Source organism: Corylus avellana, chromosome ca1, assembly GCF_901000735.1.
Source record: "Corylus avellana chromosome ca1, CavTom2PMs-1.0".
In the NCBI taxonomy this organism is placed as follows: Eukaryota; Viridiplantae; Streptophyta; class Magnoliopsida; order Fagales; family Betulaceae; genus Corylus; species Corylus avellana.
Window position 1 is genome coordinate 17,805,902 of NC_081541.1, and position 22,044 is coordinate 17,827,945.

Below are 22,044 nucleotides of genomic sequence, written 5' to 3' on the forward strand. Positions count from 1 at the left end.
CAATTTGTCCACATTTGTCTTGCTCGATCACTGCTTAATTAATTAATTATTAAAAGAATTTAGCATTGTTGTTGGACCACCTATTCTTCACGAGCACTCTTCTTTCACTTTGTTTTACCTGCATGCCCATTCTTCCCTCTCTCATTCTAGAACCTGTCCCATTGCCGTGATTGTTTGACTCTTTTTTATATGAAGATATGTAGGTAGCTGCAGTAGCAGGAAGTTGCCAACCGTTTTAGCCAAACACTAAAATAATATTTTATAAAAAATCTATCTTTTTTTTTTTTGTTTCTAACCGACAAAAAATATTTTACGTCAAAACAAATAGAAATTTAATCTACACGATTGCGGGTCATAAAAGCCATAATTATGATGAAATTGAGACGGAAATGTTGTAAGGTACAGATAGTTTGGCATGGTGGAGCAACATATAATAGAGTAACCCTATGACCCTATTTTCTATAAGGTAAATGTAGTAGCGTATGAGACAAGGAAGGCTGCAAAATGATGGACCACCATGAATGATCATCTTTTACAAACAATAAAGAAATTTCTCTCTGTAGGATTGGATGCTTAGACGGTGATGATAAGCTTTCCCAACCTTGTCATTTTCTTTAATCTTTTGGTAAGGAATAACCTCCTTTCATATACCCATTTATTTAAGTAATTAATTTTTATTTATTTATTTATTCACCTTCTAAAACAATTGAATTGGAAGCTTTTAGTGATTCAATTGATAATGTTATTTTATTTGGCCGCCAAAAGATGGATTAAGTTTATGCTAAATTCTTCAACTTAGCCCAATTGTTTAATTACTAATTAGGCATCAATGAAGACTTAATTAGACGTAAGATGACTTCATGGAAAAATAATTTTTTTTTTTTTAATTTAATCTCTTCTTTAATATTAATTGTTGTTCATGATTACTATATAATTAAGATTAGAAAGTGACACCCCAAGCATATTCCATTTGATTATTATTCTAATTATTATAATTACATTTTGTGTTGGATTATCGTTATCAACCAAAAGAAAAGTGTTGGTTCTTCCCTTTCTCTTTTTTTTGTTCTTTTTTTTTTTTTTTAATTTCTTTACTTCTTCCTTTTTAGGGTTCTCTTAATTATACCCTTCATAGTTGACTCCACATCTTCCTATTAATTTGTGATGGTTACACTACTAAGACAATAAGAGATTTAATTATTATGTGCTTTTAAATCTTATTTTTCCAATTTTTTGCTACTTCCAAAAAAAATATTTTTGGTTCCACAGTTTATTATGTGCTGCAACAATAAGTCACTGCCTAATTAATAAGTAAATAAATCACACATATTATGGACTAATTACTATGCTAAGGACTAGTCAATATCAAAGAAGAAATGCTACATTTATCAAATTTTCTCCTCAAAAGTTGGTTTCCAAGTGATGTGTCATTATCCCATAAGATGATAACACATTTTCCAAAATAATAGATCCCATAAATAGTGACACATCACTTGGGAACCAACTTTTAGGGAGAATTTTTGTAAGTATAACATTTTTCATATCCCAAAGTACCATAATGTAAGAAAATAAGGAAAGACAAATAAGCTTCTAAAAAAAATAAACTAGGGATGACACATTTTTATGTTGAAAATGTTTTGCATGGGAAAATAATTAACATGTTTAAGGAGTGCCGCAACAGGTAAGGTGTTATTATAATTACGTCCATACAGGGACTGTAGGGAGATGGTGGAACTAGCACTACATATTACTAGATCGAACCAGCTGTATTAGAATTTCCATATTTCTTTTTTGAAATTTACTAGGCAACATAAATGCACAGAGATACCATTTACAACAGAGTCCTTTACAAACTAAGATGGCAATTCATAATTGGTAAAATAATTATAGTGGCTAACTTATCAATATGCACAGTTAATTATTTCCCTTCACAAGACATGTTATTCATTCAATGGTGATTTTGAAAAGTAGAAGGATGGGACAATGACCATGGGAGAAAATGAATCATTTCTTTTCACCAAATATGACTTGTCACATCAGTTTGTAAATGACTTTATAGTAAAAGTTGTAGTGCCCCCAGTATTTTCCTATTATTATAACGCTATTATTGGTAGTCATTTCTTGTACTATACAATGATATGTAACACATCGTCGTCATCATCATCATCATCATTATCGTAGATATAATATAAGAAACAATAATAAAAATATATATAAGTGATCAAGGTTAAAAAAAAAAAAAAGATTAATTCATATGATAGCTAGAATGATAGTAATAGTAGAGTTGACAAATTTAGTTTAGTTATAATATGAATGCACACAAAGTTCCAAGAATGTCTTTTTCAACTACTCTAGCCTTTATCATCATCTCTTTGTTTGATTTACCTAAGAAAATAGGTTGTTTGTTATTTCTCCCTTGGCTTAATCCAGTGCTATTTAAAAATGGGAATTCTATATACATATTTTTCTCCTGGGAATAAGTGTTTTATTCTTTGCCATGGGAATTCTATATACATATTTTTCTTCTGGGAATAAGTATTTTATTCTTTGCCAAACCCATCCTACATCAGAAACTATAACAACAACTTTGACTCAATAGCTTTTTTCTCTTGTAAATGTATCTTGTAGTTGGGTGCACAAGCAATTTCATGCTACAATCTATTGGTTATTCTCCAAGCTTCCCCACTTAGTAGATTGCTTAGACCCTGCTCATGATACTAATCCATCTCTTTCTTAATTAGATCTGTTTCATGTGGGAATTGACTTTGTTTTCTTTTTTCTTTTCTTTTTTAAAGATTTTGTGGGAGAGGTGGTTGCAGTATACTATACTTAAAACCTAGCTACCTACAATTCCTAAGTGGTTGCAATATTTGTATCCTTCCAAGCATATTAATTTTATTTGAAATAGGATAAAAGTTGTCTATATTTTAGAGTATATGATCAGGATTTCTTGATGAATATGACAGTGTACAAGGCTCTAGAGTCTATTTATAAAGCTTACAGATGATTTGAATTTATTCAATAAATTCAGTCTGATAATAGAAATCTTTATCATATACTCTAGCGGGGCTATATGCTTTTGTTCACAACTACATCCTCATGCTATGAGTTAGCTAGAAGCCTTTAAAATATTAAATATAATAGAAACATACAAAGCTAGCTATTAATAAATTAACATAATGAAAATGACCTCAAATATAATACATGGCTTTCAACATCATTGTGTTGTAGTTGGCATTGTCTGAATGAAATTGAAGAGGAGGCTTTGCAAATGTGCCTAAGAGTCAAAGGGCTCCATAAGTTACACACATGGACACAACTCTTTTCACTCCACAAGAGTCACCCACCTTCTTCCATTGCAACCAACAGAGCAATGATCATGCAGCAGCCATGGACATGCAAAGCAACAACAATCAAAGCCACACATCAGCAAGCCAATCATCAGACTCCACTGATCATCATCTTCAGCAGTTGCCTACTATTGCATCAGACAAATGGGCATCAAGGCTTCTAAAGGAGTGTGCAAGAGCAATTTCCGACAAAGATTCCACCAAAATCCACCACCTTCTATGGATGTTAAACGAGCTGGCTTCACCTTATGGAGATTGTGATCAGAAGTTAGCCTCTTATTTCTTGCAAGCTCTATTTTGCAAGGCCACTGACTCCGGCCTACGGTGCCACAAAACCCTTTCTTTAGTGGCTGAAAAGAGCAACTCCTTTGATTCAGCAAGGAAGTTGATACTAAAATTCCAAGAGGTAAGCCCTTGGATGAATTTTGGTCATGTTGCTTCCAATGGCGCCATTTTGGAGGCCTTAGAGGGTGATACAAAGCTTCACATAATCGATATAAGCAACACCCTTTGCACCCAATGGCCTACTTTGCTTGAATCTTTGGCAACAAGAAATGATGAGACTCCTCATCTCAAGCTCACTGTTGTGGTAATAGGTAGCACAGTGAGCTTAGTCATGAAGGAAGTTGGCCAAAGAATGGAAAAGTTTGCAAGGCTAATGGGAGTACCCTTTGAATTTAATGTAATAAGTGGGTTGAAGCATTTGGGAGAGCTCACAAAGGAGATGCTAGGTGTGCAAGAGGATGAGGCAGTTGCAGTGAATTGTATAGGAGGCTTAAGAAGAGTTGAAGTGCAGGAAAGGGCAGGTGTGATTAGGCTTTTCCAGTCCCTCAAGCCTAAAGTTGTGACAGTTGTAGAGGAAGAAGCTGACTTTTCATCCTCAAAAGATGAATTTGTCAAGTGCTTTGAAGAGTGCTTGAGATTCTACACATTGTACTTTGAGATGCTGGAGGAGAGCTTTTTTCCAACAAGTAATGACAGATTAATGCTGGAGAGGGAGTGCTCAAGAAGCATAGTTAGGGTTTTGGCTTGTGATGATTTAAATAGTGATCAAGGAGAGTGTGAGAGAAGGGAGAGAGGTACGCAATGGTGTGAGAGGCTCAAGGAGGCATTTTCTCCATCTGGGTTTAGTGATGATGTTGTGGATGATGTGAAAGCATTGCTGAAGAGGTACAAAGCAGGGTGGGGGGTTGTGCCACCAGAAGGAGATGATCATGAATCTACAGGACTTTACTTGACATGGAAGGAGGTACGTGTGGTTTGGGCTTCAGCATGGAAACCCTCTAAAGCTTAGCCCTTTGTGTTTCTAGCTATTTCTTGCCCTTTGTGTTTCTAGCTATTTCTTTTCCAATATTATTACTGCATGCATACTTGATTGTATTTTATATGTTGTTTCCAATTAGTTTCTTCTACTTTATGCTTGGGAGTTTGTGTTGCTTCTTTTTCTTTTTATATGGTTGTTGTTGTTTGAAGGTGCTTGCACTTGTGCCTCACTTTATAAATTCCATGGCATCGTATTTCCCGTACGTTTGGATTGGTTCATCTCTTCCCTCTCTCTCATCTTTTGTGGAATTTTGTAAAAGAATCTATTATATGTTATATATATGCATATCCATATATAACCATAAGCATGCGTTCCAACTACTGCAGCTACCTACAGATCTTCATATAAAAAAGAGCCAAACAATTATGGCATTTGGACAGGTTCTAGAATGAGAGAGGGATTAATGGGCATGCAGGTAAAACAAAGTAAAAGAAGAGTGCTCGTGAAGAATAGGTGGTCCAACAACAATTCTAAATTCTTTTAATAATTAATTAATTAAGCACTTATCCAGCAAGACAATTGTAGACAAATTTTTCTGGACGATAACACTAATTGAATAGCAGAAATTCTAATTGGTAATACTGAAAAGAGTCGGAAGAAAACTGGGAGTGGATGTAAGAAAAAAGCTGTTAACTTTTCAGATGACAAATTACTGAATCCTCAGAACCTTGAACATAGCAAATATCTGAATGCTAGCTGGTACAACTCATCAGCTAGTGAGTCGTACGGGATATATCGACAATTTTTTTTCTTTTTTTTATTTAAGGGTTTAATTAAAAGTTTAAGACGAAGATTGTCGATTGAATGGTAGTTTAAAAGAAATAATTTATAAGTAAATTAATTAAAAAAAAAAAAAAAAACTGATAAGTGGACTTTTTCCAAATTATTTTAGTGGTCATTTGTAGTAAGTTCCTGCATCAAAACGATTCTTCCATACTAATAAAGTTATAATTTTATCCTCAAATAAAAAAAATAAAAAAATAAAAAATTTCAATATTTTTTTTTTTTTTTAAAAAAAAAAAAAAAGGTAAATGCACTTTACTCTAATGAAGTTTGACTCTCTTTTTTTTTTAATTCGAACTCTAATATTTAAAAATTTGTAATTTACCCTCATAAAATTTCAAAAATTTGCAATTCGAACCATCTGTTAATTAATTCCATCTGAGAAAACAGAAAGTTGACCACGTGACATTTTAGGTCTGATTCTTCCTAAATTGCCCTTAAAAAAAAAAAAACCGCCGGGACTGATAATGATAGCTTTACCGCCGTTTCTCAAAAGGCCTTTGCAGACAAATGTCGGAAAAGCGAATTCAAGAGCTTGGAATAATCAAGCATAGGATCAGATCCATTGTAAGATTCAGAAGGTGAACCTCTAAGAATGGGTACAATCCAAGGCAATGTGAGAATAACCAAAACCAGAAATACTGACCGAGACAGAACACGCAAAACCCGTGAATCGGGAAGCTGAATCACCAAAAGGGTATTAAGAGCTTGATTCGCAGATTGAGAGGATACCCAGATGCAAAAACATGAAAATTAAGAAGAAAGCAAGAATAGAAAGGCCAACAATGGGTTTGGGGTGGCTGGGAATGGCCATAGCCACCCCCAAATTTTTTTTTTTTAATTTTTTTTTAGGGGCAATTTGGGAAGAATCAGACCTAAAATGTCACATGAGTGTCACATGGTCAACTTTCCGTCTTCTCATATGGAATTAATTAACAGATGGTTTGAATTGCAAACTTTTGAAACTTTATGCAAATTTTTAAACATTAAGGTTCAAATTAAAAAATTGGTCAAACTTTAGATGGTAAAGGACATTTTTCCTATAAAAATAATAATAATAATAATAATAATAATAAATAAAAAGGAAGAAAGAAAGATGGTGTAGTTTGGCAACTGCTTCCGGGAAACGATTTATCACTCCAAAGGCCTTGAGGATGGCTCAATCACCCTTCAAGCCTCCTTTGGGGATGGTTCGCTTGCAGGGATAGCTTAGGGATGGTTGGCTACGCTCTTAAACTACTTTTACCAATGGTTTGCTTTGAAGTGTGGTTCTGCTACTTTCATATGCCAGTTTTGGGGACCACCAATTACTCTCAAAGGTGGCTTAGGAAGGTGGTCAAACCATCCCCAAGTCCTTTAGGGATGGATCGACCACTCCTAAATGCCATTATTAACGGTAGTTAACTACCCTCAAATGCCAATTCTAGAGATGGTCAACTACCCCAAAAGCGAGTCACCCCTTAAGCTACCTTTTGAGGTAGTAGAACCACTCCTAAAATACCTTTTAATGCGAATGCGATCAACCAAGTCTTCGTGTACCATAAGGAACGATTTGATATAAGTTCAAACCCTATAAACTAATTCAGTAATTTAGCACCTTTTTTTGTTCTTCTTTCTATCAAATCTTGTCCTTCTAAACTTAACACAGAGTATTCTCTAGCATATTCTGATCTAATATCAGAACCTAGCCCTCCTAGCATACATGTGAAATTTTTAGTTTTTTTTTTTTTTTTTTAAATGCCATCCTTTACTATGCATTAATATATCCTGAAATGAGCGTAATTGTAGAATGTTTATGAAATAAAATACAGCATGTAGACCTAATAGAAAGTAACCCTTTATTTTGTGTTATCATCGAAGGGGATTTCTTACCTACTGTCTTGGCCATCAACAATAGCCCCCTCTCTTCTCAACTTGGTCTCCTTTGAAGGTTTCAAGATGAAATTTCCGTGCATATTTAATTGCTAAATGAGCTGATTTTTATTTTATGTTTGGAAATATTCTCGTATTTTCTCTGTTTTCCTTTTTTATGTTCTTTAAATATTAATAGTGATAAAGATTCTTCGTTGGTTTTTTCTTTTTTCTTTTCTTGAATAATAATAATAATAATAATAATAATAATAAAATAAAAAAACAAAACAAAAACCTTTATGTTATGATGATAGGGTTGGACGGCAGGAAAAAGGGTAGCCAATTTTTTTTTTTTTGAGGTGAGGTGGGGGCCTTCTCTTTTTTGGTTGGGACATGGCAGGTAGCTTTTTAATTTTGAATCTTCTTCCAACAACACCAATTATTTGAACCATTACCATGTCGAAAGATAGCAAACTTTGACCCAACTCCTCCATATCCATCTTAATTCTTAATTTTGCTCTAATTATAATTAGAACCAATTTTGTTATTAATATATATATGAAATTTATGATAGGAAAACAATATATAATATATGAAATCCCTAATTATAATCCTAGTACCTATATATGTATATAGCCTATCCTATGCCTTACAAGTTAATGGACTACTTTCGAGGTCCTAATACTACTTATCAACCACTATTTTTACTACTTTTCTTTGTTAAGAATTTTCAAAATTATTATTACTACTTTGTGGTTTGGAAATGTTTTAAATTAGAGGTTTTAAAGAAATTTGAAAGAAGAATCTCACATAAGAAAAAGAAAGTCAAGTTGGCATTAGTACCGTTCGCACGGGTTAAAATTAAATAATTTTTAGATTAGTAGTTAATTATTGTCAACATGTACGTTGGTGACAATACATTAAAATTGTTATACTTAGAAAAAAAACTCTTTCTTTTGTCTCTATCAAACCCTTTTGTAGCTTTTAAAATTCGAGAATGTCTCTCTTGCTATAATAGAAAATATGAGGATGTTCTGATTTGGTTTTGTTTTGTACAAAATACAACCAAACTTTAGAAGTTTTTCTGAGCTTCATATTCTAGAAAATTATTTGTTATAACTCTGTATATACCAATTTGTTACACCACTCCAAAATTTACTTCAAATTAATTTTAAAAACCATTCATAATATATTAATCTGTGCAATTGCATAATATTGTTCTTTTCTTTTCTTTTCTTTTTCCCTGGGCAAATAAAGGATAACACAATTATATATTGTTTATGAGTAGTAGAGAAGTTAAACCCATCGTATTTCGCACATTGATCCATATTTAAATTTCATAAATCATTTTTCGAATTTGAGTTTCTCTTACTCAAACCACTAGACCACTACCAGACCACTGCTAAATCTCTACCGATCCACCGCCGTAGTTTGCTTGTTGGAAGTTGCGAACCGTTTTAGCCAAGCCCCAAAAAATATTGTATGAAAAATCAATTTTTTGACCGACAAAAAATATTTTACATCAAAACAAATAGAGACTTAATTTACACGATTGTGGATCCATGAAAGCCATAACTATGATGAAATTGAGAAGGAAAGGTTGTAAGGTACAAGTAGTTTGGCGTGGTGGAGCAATACACAATTGAGTAAACCTATAACCCTATTTTCTATAAAGAAACTGTAGTAGCGTATGAGACAAGGAAGGCTACAAAATGAGGGACCACCATGAACGATCATCTTTTACAAACAATAAAGAAATTTCTCTCCGTCTGATTGGATGCTTAGACGATGATGATCAGCTTTCCCAACCTTGTCATTTTCTTTAATCTTTTGGTAAGGAATAACCTCCTTTCAGATACCCATTTATTTTTATTTATTTATTCACCTTCTAAAACAATTGAATTGGACGCTTTTAATGATTCTCAATTGATACTGTTATTTTATTTAGCCGCCAAAAGATGGATTAAGTTTATACAAAATTCTTCAACTTGACCCAATTTTTTAATTATAATTAGGCATCAATGAAGACTTAATTAGAAGTACGATGACTTCATGAAAAAATAATGTTTTTTATTATTATTATTTAATCTCTTCTTTAATATTAATTTGTGTTCATGACTATTATATAATTAAGATTAGAAAGTGACACCCAAGCATATTCCATTTGATTATTATTCTAATTATTATAATTATATTTTGTGTTGGATTATCGTTATCAACCAATAGAAAAGTGTTGGTTCTTCCCTTTCTTTTCTTTTCTTTTTTCTTTTTTTTTGTTTTTTTTTAATTTCTTTATTTCTTCCGTTTTAGGGTTCTCTTAATTATATCCTTTGCGGTTGACTCCACTTCATCCTATTAATTTGTGATGGTTACACTGCTAAGACAATAAAAGATTTAATTATTATGTGTTTTTAAATCTTATTTTTCCAATTTCTTGCTAATTCCACAAAAATATTTTTGGTTCCACAGTTTATTATGTGCTGCAACAATAAGTCACTGCCTAATTAATAAGTAAATAAATCACATAATTATGGACTAATTGCAAAGTTAAGGACTAGTGAATATCAAAGTAAAAATGCTATATTTACCAAATTTTCTCCTCAAAAGTTGGTTCCCAAGTAATGTGTCACTATCACATGAGATATTGGTAACACATTTCCCAAAATAATAGATCTCATGGAGTTGTGACACATCACTTGAAACCCAATTTTTAGGGAGAAAATTTGGCAAGTGTAACATTTTTCATATCCCAAAGTACCAGAATATAAGAAAATAAGGAAAGACAATACATTAATTAGCTTATAAAAAAATAAAGTAGGGATGACACATTTTTACTCTGAAAAAAATTTTTCATGGGAAAATAATTAACATGTTTAATGAGTGTCACAACAGGTAAGGTGTTGTTATAACTACGTCCATACAAGGATTTCAGGCAGATGGTGGAACTAGCACTACATATTACTAAATCGAACTGGCTGTATTAGAATTTCCATATTTCTTTTTCTGAAATTTACTAGGCAACATATATGCACATAGATACCATTTACTACAGAGTCCTTTACAAATTAAGGTGATAGTTCATAATTGGTAAAATAATTATAGTGGCTAACTTGTCATTCATGCATCGTTAATCATTTCTCTTCACGAGACATGTTATACATCCAATGATGATTTTGAAAGGTAGAAGGATAGACAAAGGATCATGTGAGGAAATAAATAATTTCTTTTCACTAAATATGACTTGTCACATCAGTTTGTAAATGACTTTGTAGTAAAAGTTGTTGGGATCCCAAACATTTTCCTATTATTATAACGCTATCATAATTATTGGTAGCCATTTCTTGTACTATACAATGATACGTCACACATCGTCATCATCATCATCATTATTATTATAAATATAATATAAGAAACAATAATAAAAGTCTATATAAGTGATCAAGACAAAAAAAAAAAAAAGATTAATTCATATGATAGCTAGAATGATTTTACCAGTAACAGAAATAGTAGAGTTGACAAAATTAGTTTAGTTATAATCTGAATGCACACTAAGTTCCAAGAATGTGTCTTTTTCAACTATTCTAGCATTTATCATCATCTCTTTGTTTGATTTACTTGAGAAAATGGGTTGTTTGTTATTTCTCCTTTGGCTTGATCCAATGCTATTTAAAAATGAGGATTCTATATACATATTTTTCTCCTGGGAATAAATGTTTTATTCTTTGCCAAACCCTCCTACATCATAAACTATAACAACAACATTGACTTAACAGCTTTTTTCTCTTGTAAATGTATCTTGTAGTTGGGTGCACAGGCAATTCCATGCTACAATCTTCTGGTTATTCTCCAAGCTTCCCCACTTAGTAGATTGCTTAAGCTCATGACACTAATCCATCTCTTTCTTAGATATTTTTCATGTGGGAAGACTTCTCTTTTTCTTTTTTTTCTTTTTTTTTTCTTCGTTTTTTTAAAGATTTTGTAGGAGAGGTGGTTACAGTATACTATGCTTAAAACTTAGCAACCTAGAATTCCTAAGTGGTTGCAATATTTGTATCCTTCCAAGCATATTAATTTTATTGAAATAGGGCAAAAGTTGTCAATGTTAGAGTATATGATAAGGATTTTTTGACGAATATATATGACTGTGTATAAGGCTCTAGCTCTATTTATAAAGCTTACAGATGATTTGAAATTATTCAAATTCAGTCTGATAATAGAAATCCTTATCATATACTTTAACGGGGCTGCATATAGCTAGAAAATTAACTATATGCTTTTTGTTCACAACTATATCCCCATGATGATATGAGTTAGCTAGAAGCCTTTAAAACATTAAAAATATAATAGAAACATACAAAGCTAGCTATTAATAAATTAACATAATGAAAATGACCTCAAATATAATACATGGCTCTTTACATCACTGTGTTGTATTTGGCCCTGTCTGAATGAAATTGAGGAGGGGCTTTGCAAATGTGCCTTAGAGTCAAAGGGCTCCATAAGTTACACACATGGACACAACTCTTTTCACTCCACAAGAATCACCCACCTTCTTCCACTGCATCGAGCAAACCAATGATCATGCAGCAACCATGGACATGCAGAGCAACAACAATCAGAGCCACACATCAACAAGCCGATCATCGGACTCCACTGATCATCATCTTCAGCAGCTGCCAAGTCATGCATCAGGCAAATGGGCGTCAAGGCTTCTAAAGGAGTGTGCAAGAGCAATTTCCGACAAGGACTCCACCAAAATCCACCACCTTCTATGGATGTTAAACGAGCTGGCTTCACCTTATGGAGATTGTGATCAGAAATTAGCCTCTTATTTCTTGCAAGCTCTATTTTGCAAGGCAACCGACTCCGGCCTACGGTGCCATAGAACCCTTTCTTCTGTGGCCGAAAAGAGCAGCACCTTCGATTCAGCAAGGAAGTTGATACTGAAATTCCAGGAGGTAAGCCCTTGGATGAATTTTGGTCATGTTGCTTCCAATGGCGCCATTTTGGAGGCCTTAGATGGTGATACAAAGCTTCATATAATCGATATAAGCAACACCCTTTGCACCCAATGGCCTACTTTGCTTGAATCTTTGGCAACAAGAAATGACGAGACTCCTCATCTCAAGCTCACTGTTGTGGTAATAGCTAGCACAGTGAGCTCAGTCATGAAGGAAGTTGGTCAAAGAATGGAAAAGTTTGCAAGGCTAATGGGAGTACCCTTTGAATTTAATGTAATAAGTGGGTTGAAGCATTTGGGAGAGCTCACAAATGAGATGCTAGGTGTTCAAGAGGATGAGGCAGTTGCAGTGAATTGTATAGGAGGCTTAAGAAGAGTTGAAGTGCAGGAAAGGGCAGGTGTGATCAGGCTTTTCCAGTCCCTCAGGCCTAGAGTTGTGACAATTGTAGAGGAAGAAGCTGACTTTTCCTCCTCAAAAGATGACTTTGTCAAGTGCTTTGATGAGTGCCTGAGATTCTACACATTGTACTTTGAGATGTTGGAGGAGAGCTTTTTCCCAACAAGTAATGACAGATTAATGCTAGAAAGGGAGTGCTCAAAAAGCATAGTTAGGGTTTTGGCTTGTGATGATGAAAATAGTGATCAAGGAGAGTGTGAGAGAAGGGAGAGAGGAAGGCAGTGGTGTGAGAGGCTCAAGGAGGCATTTTCTCCATCTGGGTTTAGTGATGATGTTGTGGATGATGTGAAGGCATTGTTAAAAAGGTACAGAGCAGGGTGGGGGGTTGTGCCACCACAAGGAGATGATCATAAATCTGCAGGAATTTACTTAACATGGAAGGAGGTATCTGTGGTTTGGGCTTCAGCATGGAAACCCTCTAAAGCTTAGCCCTTTTGTGTTTCTTTCTAGCTATTTCTTCTCCAATATTATTACTGCATGCATACTTAATTGTATTTTATATATTGTGTCCAATTACTTTCTTCTGCTTTATGCTTGGGAGTTTGTGTTGCTTCCTTTTCTTTTTATATGGTTGTTCTTGTTTGAAGGTGCTTGCACTTGTGCCTCACCTTATAAATTCTATGGCAACGTTTTTCCCGACGTTTCGATTGGTTCATCTCTTCCCTCTCTCTGATCTTTTGTGGAATTTTGTAAAAGGATCTATTATATATATATAATCATAAGCATGCATTCCAACTACTACTGGAGCTACCTAGCTACAGATCTTCATATATATATATATATATATATATATATATATATATATAAAATCTATTTTTATTGTAAAAGGCCATGGATCGATCTATTATTGACACACATTTATGTTATTGCATTAATCTTAATAATTTCATGCTATTATTCTGCATGCATATCTAGAGTAAGTAGTTCAGCAAGTATATATATATATATATATATATATATATATATATAAATTAAATAGTGAAAAGCAGGGTTATAATGACAATATTTAATAAGCTTGAAAAATATCTTGATTAAGAGTTCGTTTGGATTTGCAATTTTCAAAATGTGCGATTTAAAGATAACGATTTTCAAACGTATGGTATTAAAAATGCGATTTTAAAAAACTCACTTTATTGCTCGGTAAAATTGCAGTTTAGCCTTCAGTCTCAGTTTAATCTCTAAATTAAACAGTCTATTTTAAAAAAACGCAGATTATTTCTATATTTTCAAATCTCGCACTTTTGAAAACCAAATGATATATATGTTGCTCATTGTTCACCTTTGCACCAATTTATAAAACTTTGAGCTGCAAAAACTGGACCATTTGATTGTTCATTTTTCATGACCAACACCATTAAAAGGAAAACCCATTGAAGCTGATGAGGAGCTTTGGAAGAAACTTTTTGAGAAGAAAAAAATGATAAATATAGAAAAAGTGTTAAAAGAAGTGTTTTGCAAAGCGATAAAGAAACTGAGTCGATCATCATGTTTTGTGTCATAAAACAACTTTCCCATGCATTCAACCGGTGAAGGATAAAGAAGTAGCACGTGACTTTTCGTTTTATTAGAAGAAAGAAAGAGGCTGCAATGCCAATATGAATTGCCATTCTACTATCGACAATAGTGTTTGTAAAGTGTTTTATTATACATATTCTATAATTTTACAAGTAATTTTATTGTAAAGTGTTTGACCTATATATATATATATATATATATATATATGACGATACGACCTGAACCTGACACATGAACACAAATTGCCACTCTTAATTGCCATGCTCCTATATACTTAATTCTTGTTTACAGTACAAATGTCCGTATTTATAGGAAGTACGTGAGAGAATACAAGTATGGTAATCCAATCTCTAATACTTAATTACAATCAAATCTAAATAGGGAATATTTTAGCATCAACCAAATATAAAATTTTATTAGCTTAATATGAAAAAAAAAAAAAAAAAAAAAAAAAAAAACATATTCTAACACATGCAGCATTTGATCTCAAAGATACGAAAGTAAATGGAAGGAGGTGTTTGTTTAAGGAGAAAGCTGAAAACATTGCTTGAATTTCTAAGACAATATCAGTGTATCTCCAAAGACAAAAAGTTATCCATTCATGAATTATAAACAATTTTCATTCTTTTCCTTTTAATCAATGATAAGATGTCTTTAATTTGTAGAATCATATATATATCATTTCAAGAGCCCAACCCTTAACACCAAAATATAACTAGTGGAAGGTTAAAACTATATATATATATATATTGAAATGATACACAAATTCATTACTTTTCCTTTTGAATCTTAATTTAGTGATTGATAAGATATTTTTGTTAGAATCAGTAATTATAGATTTAGGGGCATAATATCTAGATCATTTCATGAACAGCAACCTCTTTACACCAAACTTTTAGTTGGAGGTTGAAATTCAAGATCCTTTGTTGTGTTTTTTTTTCCCCATTTGGAGACCCACCCCCACTTAGACAATTACAATAGCTTTGCCTACTTGAGAACAATTAATCATTGGAAAACAATCGGCCTCCATGCTAGAAGGTTTGTGAAAGAAAGAGAAAGAAGGATGATAAGCATTGGGAAAGAGTACATGTGTGTGTGTGGAAGTATAGCAATAAATTGACATAAAGGAAAAAGGAAGGGGACCCAAAAAGAGACATTGGTGGCGAGCAGGAGCCAACCACTGAATCCCATGTTTGCCTTGCAATCAGTGATTTGAATAGCATATTTGCCTTCAATTACCACACTCATGTACTGACTTTTAGCCAACATTGGATAGTGGAAGCCTACTTTTCTAGCTTTAGATAAGACTTTGGTACTATCACTGCCCTTTTTGTGTTACTTGTTTATCATATCCTCTTCTTACCAATTGGGATCTCTCTCTCTCTCTCTCTCTCTACATTTCCTTTTTGCCCATGCAAATATCTTCAATTATAAATCAATTATCTTCAATTATAAATAAATTCAAGTGTTCTTTGAGAACCCAAATTAACCCTTCTAGTCCAAGCCCACCAATCCAATCCAATCAAAAAATAGTTGGGCTATAAGTATTGACACATTATTAGGCCCAAACCCAATCCAAGACCATCACTCCATTGGGTTCATTTGTTAGGTGGAGACCCGGTAAGCGCAGCCCACCCATACCTCTCGAGAGTCTGTCCACCGCGTAATACAAATAAGGATATAAATTTCTTACCGACAAGGTTGTAAGAATTCTTCTAACTTAATCTCTAAAAATACTATGTACCCGTTAAACATGTGAAAAACACGTTTTTATTTTTTTATTTTTATTAATGCTATTAAAAAATTATGTGCGAAGCATATACTATTAAAAGAAATTTCCTACAACTCTGTTTGTAGGAAATTGTTGTCCTATAAACAAACAGGCAATACAAGAAAAGTTCTAGGGTTTATGAGTGTGTGGTCCAAAATGGTATTTTAGATCTCTCTTGCTCATTGTCAGTTCTATTTTTTGTTACATATTTATGTTATATGTGTGTAAGATATGTATGTATGTATGTCTATCCTTTTTCTGATGCTGAAAATGGGTTTTCAGATCTTTGTTGTGAGTATTTGTTAATTTTTTTTTCTTCTGGCTCTTGTTTGATTTGCTTCTTCTTCTTCTTCATTTTTTTTTTTTTTTTTTTTTTTTTTTTTTTTTTTTTTTTTTTTTTTTTTTTTTTTTGTCTTTGAAGATGGGTTTGAGTATATGTAGTGAGAAGTGTGGAAGGATTTGGCTGTAATGAAATTAAATTGAGAATTAGTTAAATAAAACCCTTTCTTTTTTGTTTTATTTTATTATCTCTAATGTTGTTTTTAGGGCTTAGTTGGAATGGGATTAATTGGGTAATTGGGTTGGGTTTTTATTTGTTGAAAAAAGAAAAAGAATTCTTTTTTTTCCTACAGCATTGCTATTCGTAGATTTTTGGGTGCCTATGCAGCATTTGAGTTGATTGAACTCTCATGGTTTTCATAAATAAAAGTATGTAATTAGCACAAAGATGAGGGTTTCTTAGAGAAAAGGGTTTCATAAATATATAAAATTATGTAGAATGCAAAAACTTTAAACCAGCATATTCCTGCCCGTTGTTTAGGCATTTAATCATTTAGACATCTTCCTGTTTAGGCTTCTTAGCTTGTTGTCTTGGAAATTCTACTTTTTGTTTAGGCATCCTTTATTTTATTTTCAAATCTCAAAACATTTCTTATTGTTTCCAATGTAATAGCCATATCAACATCTTGGAGATTAGAAAATTGAACTGTAGATATCTTCTTTTGAATTCCAGATGTCAACTTACCCTTAAACACCCCTAACCATAATCAATCACTAAAACTTACCTCGTCGAAAATTCACCATAATATCATAACGTGGCATTTGGTTCAAAAAATCTTAACATTCTTTCTGACATTCACATTTTTAAGGACATAAACTTTCTCTATACCAAGTAAGCGCATGGGAAGAGCCTTTTAAATTTAATCTAAGTTAATAAATTGCTATTAATGACGTTAAAAATTAATGTGCCTTTTAAATATTTTTAGAAAGAAAAAAAAAAAAGTACTATTACCCTTCAAATAGTATTATTGTAGGTTACGAGAATAGGAAGGAAATAAAAAGTATGACCTTCTCTTTCATGTTGCATATGTGTTTTTGTTTTAAAAATAATAATAATTAATTAATTAATTTTTTTAGTTTTCTCTATTATTCGTAGACCGATATGGTACCAAAGTCTTAAAATACGATCAATACCTGAAAGTTGCAAACTTCCAACCTTGTTGATTTATTTTTTATTTTATTTTTTTCATGATACATAGGCTTTTCTATTATTTTAGGCTCCGTTTACTTCGACGTAAAATAGTTTCCAGAAAATGATTTCTGCATTTTACGGTGTTTACTTCGACGTAAAATATTTTTTTTTTAACCGAAAATTCTTCTTTAATTTTCGAAAAAATAGTTTCTCGACTTTGATCATCTCATTCTCAAATCGACGGATCTTGCCAAGACCTACCCAGAACCTCACGCGGGACTTGCCCGGGACCCGCTTGGAACTTGATTGGGACTCGCACGAGACACGCTAAGGACCCCGCCAGGACCTGCCTAGGACCCGACCGGACTTGAATGGGACACATCCGGGACTTGCCCAAGACCCACCCAAGACCCACCTGGGACTTGCACGAGACCCACTCGGGACTTGACCAGGGCCCGCAGGACTTGCCCAAGCCCCTTGCCCAAGCCCCACCCAGGACTTGCACGGGACCGGCCCAAGACTTGACCGGGACCCGCTCAGGACCAAGCCGGACCGGACCAGACCTGCCCGAGACTTGACCGGGACTCACCCGGAACTTGTTCGGGACTTGATCGAGACCTGCCCGAGACCCACCCAAGGCTTGCCCGGGACTTGATCGGGACCTGATAGGGACTTGCCCAAGACCTGTCCGGGACTCGCCCAGGACTTGCCCGGGACCAGGTCGAGACCCGCCAAAGACTTAACCGGGACCTGCCCTGAACTTGACCCGAACCCACCTAGGACCCGCCCGGGACTTGCCCGAGACCCACCCAGCACTTGCATAGGACCGGCCCGGGACTTGACTAGGACCTGCTCAAGACCTGATCGGGACCGGACCTACTCAGGACTTGACCGAGACTTGATTGGGACTTGAACCAGGACCTGCCCGAGACCAGCCCAAGACTTGCCCGAGACCCGCCCAAGACTTGACCGGGACCCGCCCGAGACTTGATTGGGACCTGACAAGGACTTGCCAGAGACCTGCCTAGGACTTTATCGGGACCCACCCGGGACTTGCCCTGGACCCGCCTAAGACTTGACCAGGACTTCCGCCCAGGACATGACCAAGACTTGCCCAGGACCTGCCCAAAACCCTCCCAGGACTTGACCAAGACCTGCCTGAGATTTGACAAGGGCCTGACCGGGACCCACCTGGGACTTGCCCGAGACACAGCCGAGACTCGCCCGGGACTTAACTAGGACTCGCCTGGGACCCCGCCGGGACTTGCCTAGGACCCGGTAGGGACCCGCCTAGGACTTGTCCGGGACTCGCACAGGACTTCCCCAAGACTTTACCGGGCAAGTCCCAAGCGGGTCCAGGGCAAGTCCCACGCAAGGTCTCGGGCAAGTCCCTAGCGAGTCTCGGTCAAGTCCCGGGCAGGTCCAGGTAGGGTCCCAGGCAAGTCCCGATCAAGTCCTGGGCGAGTCTCGATGAGTCCCGAGCAAGTCCTAGGCGGGTCCTGGCTGTGTCCCGGGTAAGTCCCAATGAGGTCCCGATCAAGTCTCGGTCGACTCCCGGTCAAATCCTGAATGGGTCCCAGGCAGGTCTCGGCGGGGTCCCAGGCAAGTCCCGGTCAAATCCTGGGCAGGTCCCGGCGAAGTCTCGAGCGGGTACCGATCAAGTTCCGGCGGGGTCCCGAACAAGTAAACAGTGCCTTAGTTACTAAGCACAAAAGAAAACAAATTATGTCTTTCCTTATATTGGCTTTACACAAATCTCAATCTACAAGCCTAGAAACATTAGAAAGTTAGACAAAAAAGCATCAAGTATGATGAATCACCGAAATATAATAAAGATACACATATATATTTGGAAAATTCTAGGTGTTCTTTTAGTGTTCTTCTAGTGTTCTCCTAACTGTGATATGACTTTTAAAATTACCGTTGAATCATTATTGACTTTTTATCTATTGGTGATTTTAAAAGCCACATCACAGTTAGGAGAACACTAGGAAAACACTAGCAGAACACCGAGCATTTTCCTATATATAATAAAGATACACACAATTTCTTTAGTTCTTGAGAAATTGAAAACCAACACATTCAACACAGGTCAAGAACAGACTAGTAAAGAAAAGTACAAGTTCATATGATTTGATTTTTATAGGATTACCCATCATCTAATAACGAATGAAATAATATATATATATATATATATATATATTGTACTTTGATGTGATTCTGTAAAAGAAAATGCTAAAGAAATTTATCATCTTTTAGTTGATGAGAGAAAAAGTCTCTCATTGTTTTTTTTTTTTTTTTTTTTTTTTATAAGTACATTACAAACCCGCAAAACTACAACAAACAAACAGAAAGATTATGTTCCTCTCCGCTAACAATCGTAGAAGAATTGAAAGGGGAAGAGGAAAAGGGAATGCTGCCAGAGTGAGATCTGGCTGCGACCCAACGTGCCAAATAGTCGGCACTGAAGTTTGCACTTCGGTGAACCTTTCTAGCTTCCCAAGAGGAAGCAAAGGGAATAGAGTCTAAAATATCAGAGATGACAGAAGAGATCCTCCAGTCTGGAGAAGAATCTAAATGACGAAGAGCTAGAATAACCACTTCAGAATCTCCTTCTAGTATAAAACGATCAAGACGAAGCGAAGATGCTAAGGAAACCGCAAGACGGGCTGCCAAGGCTTCTCCCAAATTTGGAGAGCATGATGGACTGATCTGGGAGATCATTGCAATAATATGTCCTTTAGAATCACGACAAACTGCTGCCTGACATGAGAAAGAGTCCCGGATGACAGTATCAAAATTAATCTTGAACCAGAGATTTGGAGGGGTAATCCAATTTTCTGTTGAAACCTGTGTATCTGGATGCCAAGCTTGATAATGCTCGAGTGAGATTTTATTAATATGAGCTGAGACATTACGAACATCAAAGACAGAATTGTCATGAAAAGCTTTGTTTCTGTAGAACCATAAGATGTCACATGCCACAGAGGCAAAGATTTGGAACTTATGACAGTCCTCTCTAGGGATACCGAGATATCTGCCTGGAGAAATAATCAAATTTATCCATTCCTCCATTGAAGAGAAATTGAAAGCTGTCGAGTCCAAAGGCCAGAAAGAATTTCGCCAGACAACACGAGCAAAAACACATTTGAAAAATAAATGATGCATGGAATCTGTGGCCACTTTACAAAGAGGACAAGAAGTATCAGCAATGGAAGGAAACAATTGACTTAATCTCTCCTTAGTCGGAAGAATATTCCAAGCTATTTTCCACAAAAACAATTGGAGCCTGTCATTGATATTAAGCTTCCATAAAGATTTCCAACAAATAGAGGAAGGATCTATATTGGAAAAGCAGTCAGAGATAAAATGATAGGCTGATGAAGTCGAGAAACATCCTGAAGTGGAAGGAGTCCATATATACTTTGTCTCGGGATCTGATGAAATGTGAATTTTAAGAATTTCATGAGCTGAAACAGGATCAAACAAAGCATGAATGGAAGAAAACTTCCAATTACAGGAAAAAGGATTAATAAGATCCTTAATTTGAAGAGATGGCAGATTGCGATTGCTGGGGAATTTGGGCATAGGCTTGAAAGAAGGAATAGTAGGGATCCAATTTGAGGACCAGATAGAATTGGAAGATGACCTTGAAACCTTTAAACAAGCTCCCACTGAAATATACGGTTTACTTTTTTGAATACCTTTCCAGAACCAGGAGGCAGAAGAGGGATTGGGGGAGGAAACAAAATTCCCATACTTGATATATTTATTCTGAAGTTGCTTTACCCAGAGACAATCAGAGTTTGAGAGCAATTTCCATCCCAGCTTGGCTAATAGAGACAAATTAAAAGCATGCATACGACGAAATCCAAGACCTCCTACATTTTTTGGAAGACAAATAGAGCTCCATGATTTCAATGAGAGATTTTTTGCTTTATCCTTTGGAAACCCCCACCAAAAGTTTTTGAAAGACCTATCAAGGGAAGAAGACAAAGAGGCAGGAAGAAGAAAAGTGCTCATAGCATAAGAAGGAATTGTAGCTGCAATCGATTTAATTAGCATTGAGCGTCCAGCTTGAGACAAAGTTTTAGCTCGCCAACCCTCTATCTTGCCAGAAACTTTATCTAAGATATCCTGAAAAGCTGCCTTTTTGGATCTACCAAAGAAGAGAGGAAGACCAAGGTATTTAGAAGTAGCCGAAGCCGATTTGTATGGGAATATTCCCTGGATACTGGTGATAGTGGAGGCAGCAGTGTTTTTGCTAAAGTGGACCGAAGATTTAGAACTATTGATAGCCTGTCCAGACCAAAGGCAGTATTTATCCAAGCATGATTTGATAATAACTGCTTCTGCAGAAGTGGCTTTAGCAAAAACAATAAGATCATCCGCAAACAAGAGATGCGTAATTGGGGAGCAATTACAAGCAATTTTGATTCCTTTAAGAAGATCATGAGATTCTTGGCGAAGGAGAAGCCGAGAGATGACTTCTGTGCCAAGAATAAATAGAAAGGGGGATAAGGGGTCCCCTTGACGAAGCCCTCTGGCTGGGCTGAAAAGAC

At 35.4% G+C, this 22,044-nt stretch overlaps 2 protein-coding genes across 2 annotated transcripts; both read left to right on the forward strand.

The window, feature by feature from the left end:
• Nucleotides 1-2,928: 2,928 nt before the first annotated feature.
• Nucleotides 2,929-4,870, forward strand: LOC132188777 (protein SHORT-ROOT-like). Its single transcript, XM_059603317.1, has one exon. The coding sequence runs from the start codon at nucleotides 3,310-3,312 to the stop codon at nucleotides 4,642-4,644; it is 1,335 nt and encodes a 444-aa protein (XP_059459300.1). The 5' UTR covers nucleotides 2,929-3,309; the 3' UTR covers nucleotides 4,645-4,870.
• A 6,784-nt stretch (nucleotides 4,871-11,654) lies between these two features.
• Nucleotides 11,655-13,357, forward strand: LOC132191341 (protein SHORT-ROOT-like). The gene has a single exon (XM_059606304.1). The coding sequence runs from the start codon at nucleotides 11,820-11,822 to the stop codon at nucleotides 13,152-13,154; it is 1,335 nt and encodes a 444-aa protein (XP_059462287.1). The 5' UTR covers nucleotides 11,655-11,819; the 3' UTR covers nucleotides 13,155-13,357.
• The last annotated feature ends 8,687 nt before the right edge of the window (nucleotides 13,358-22,044 follow it).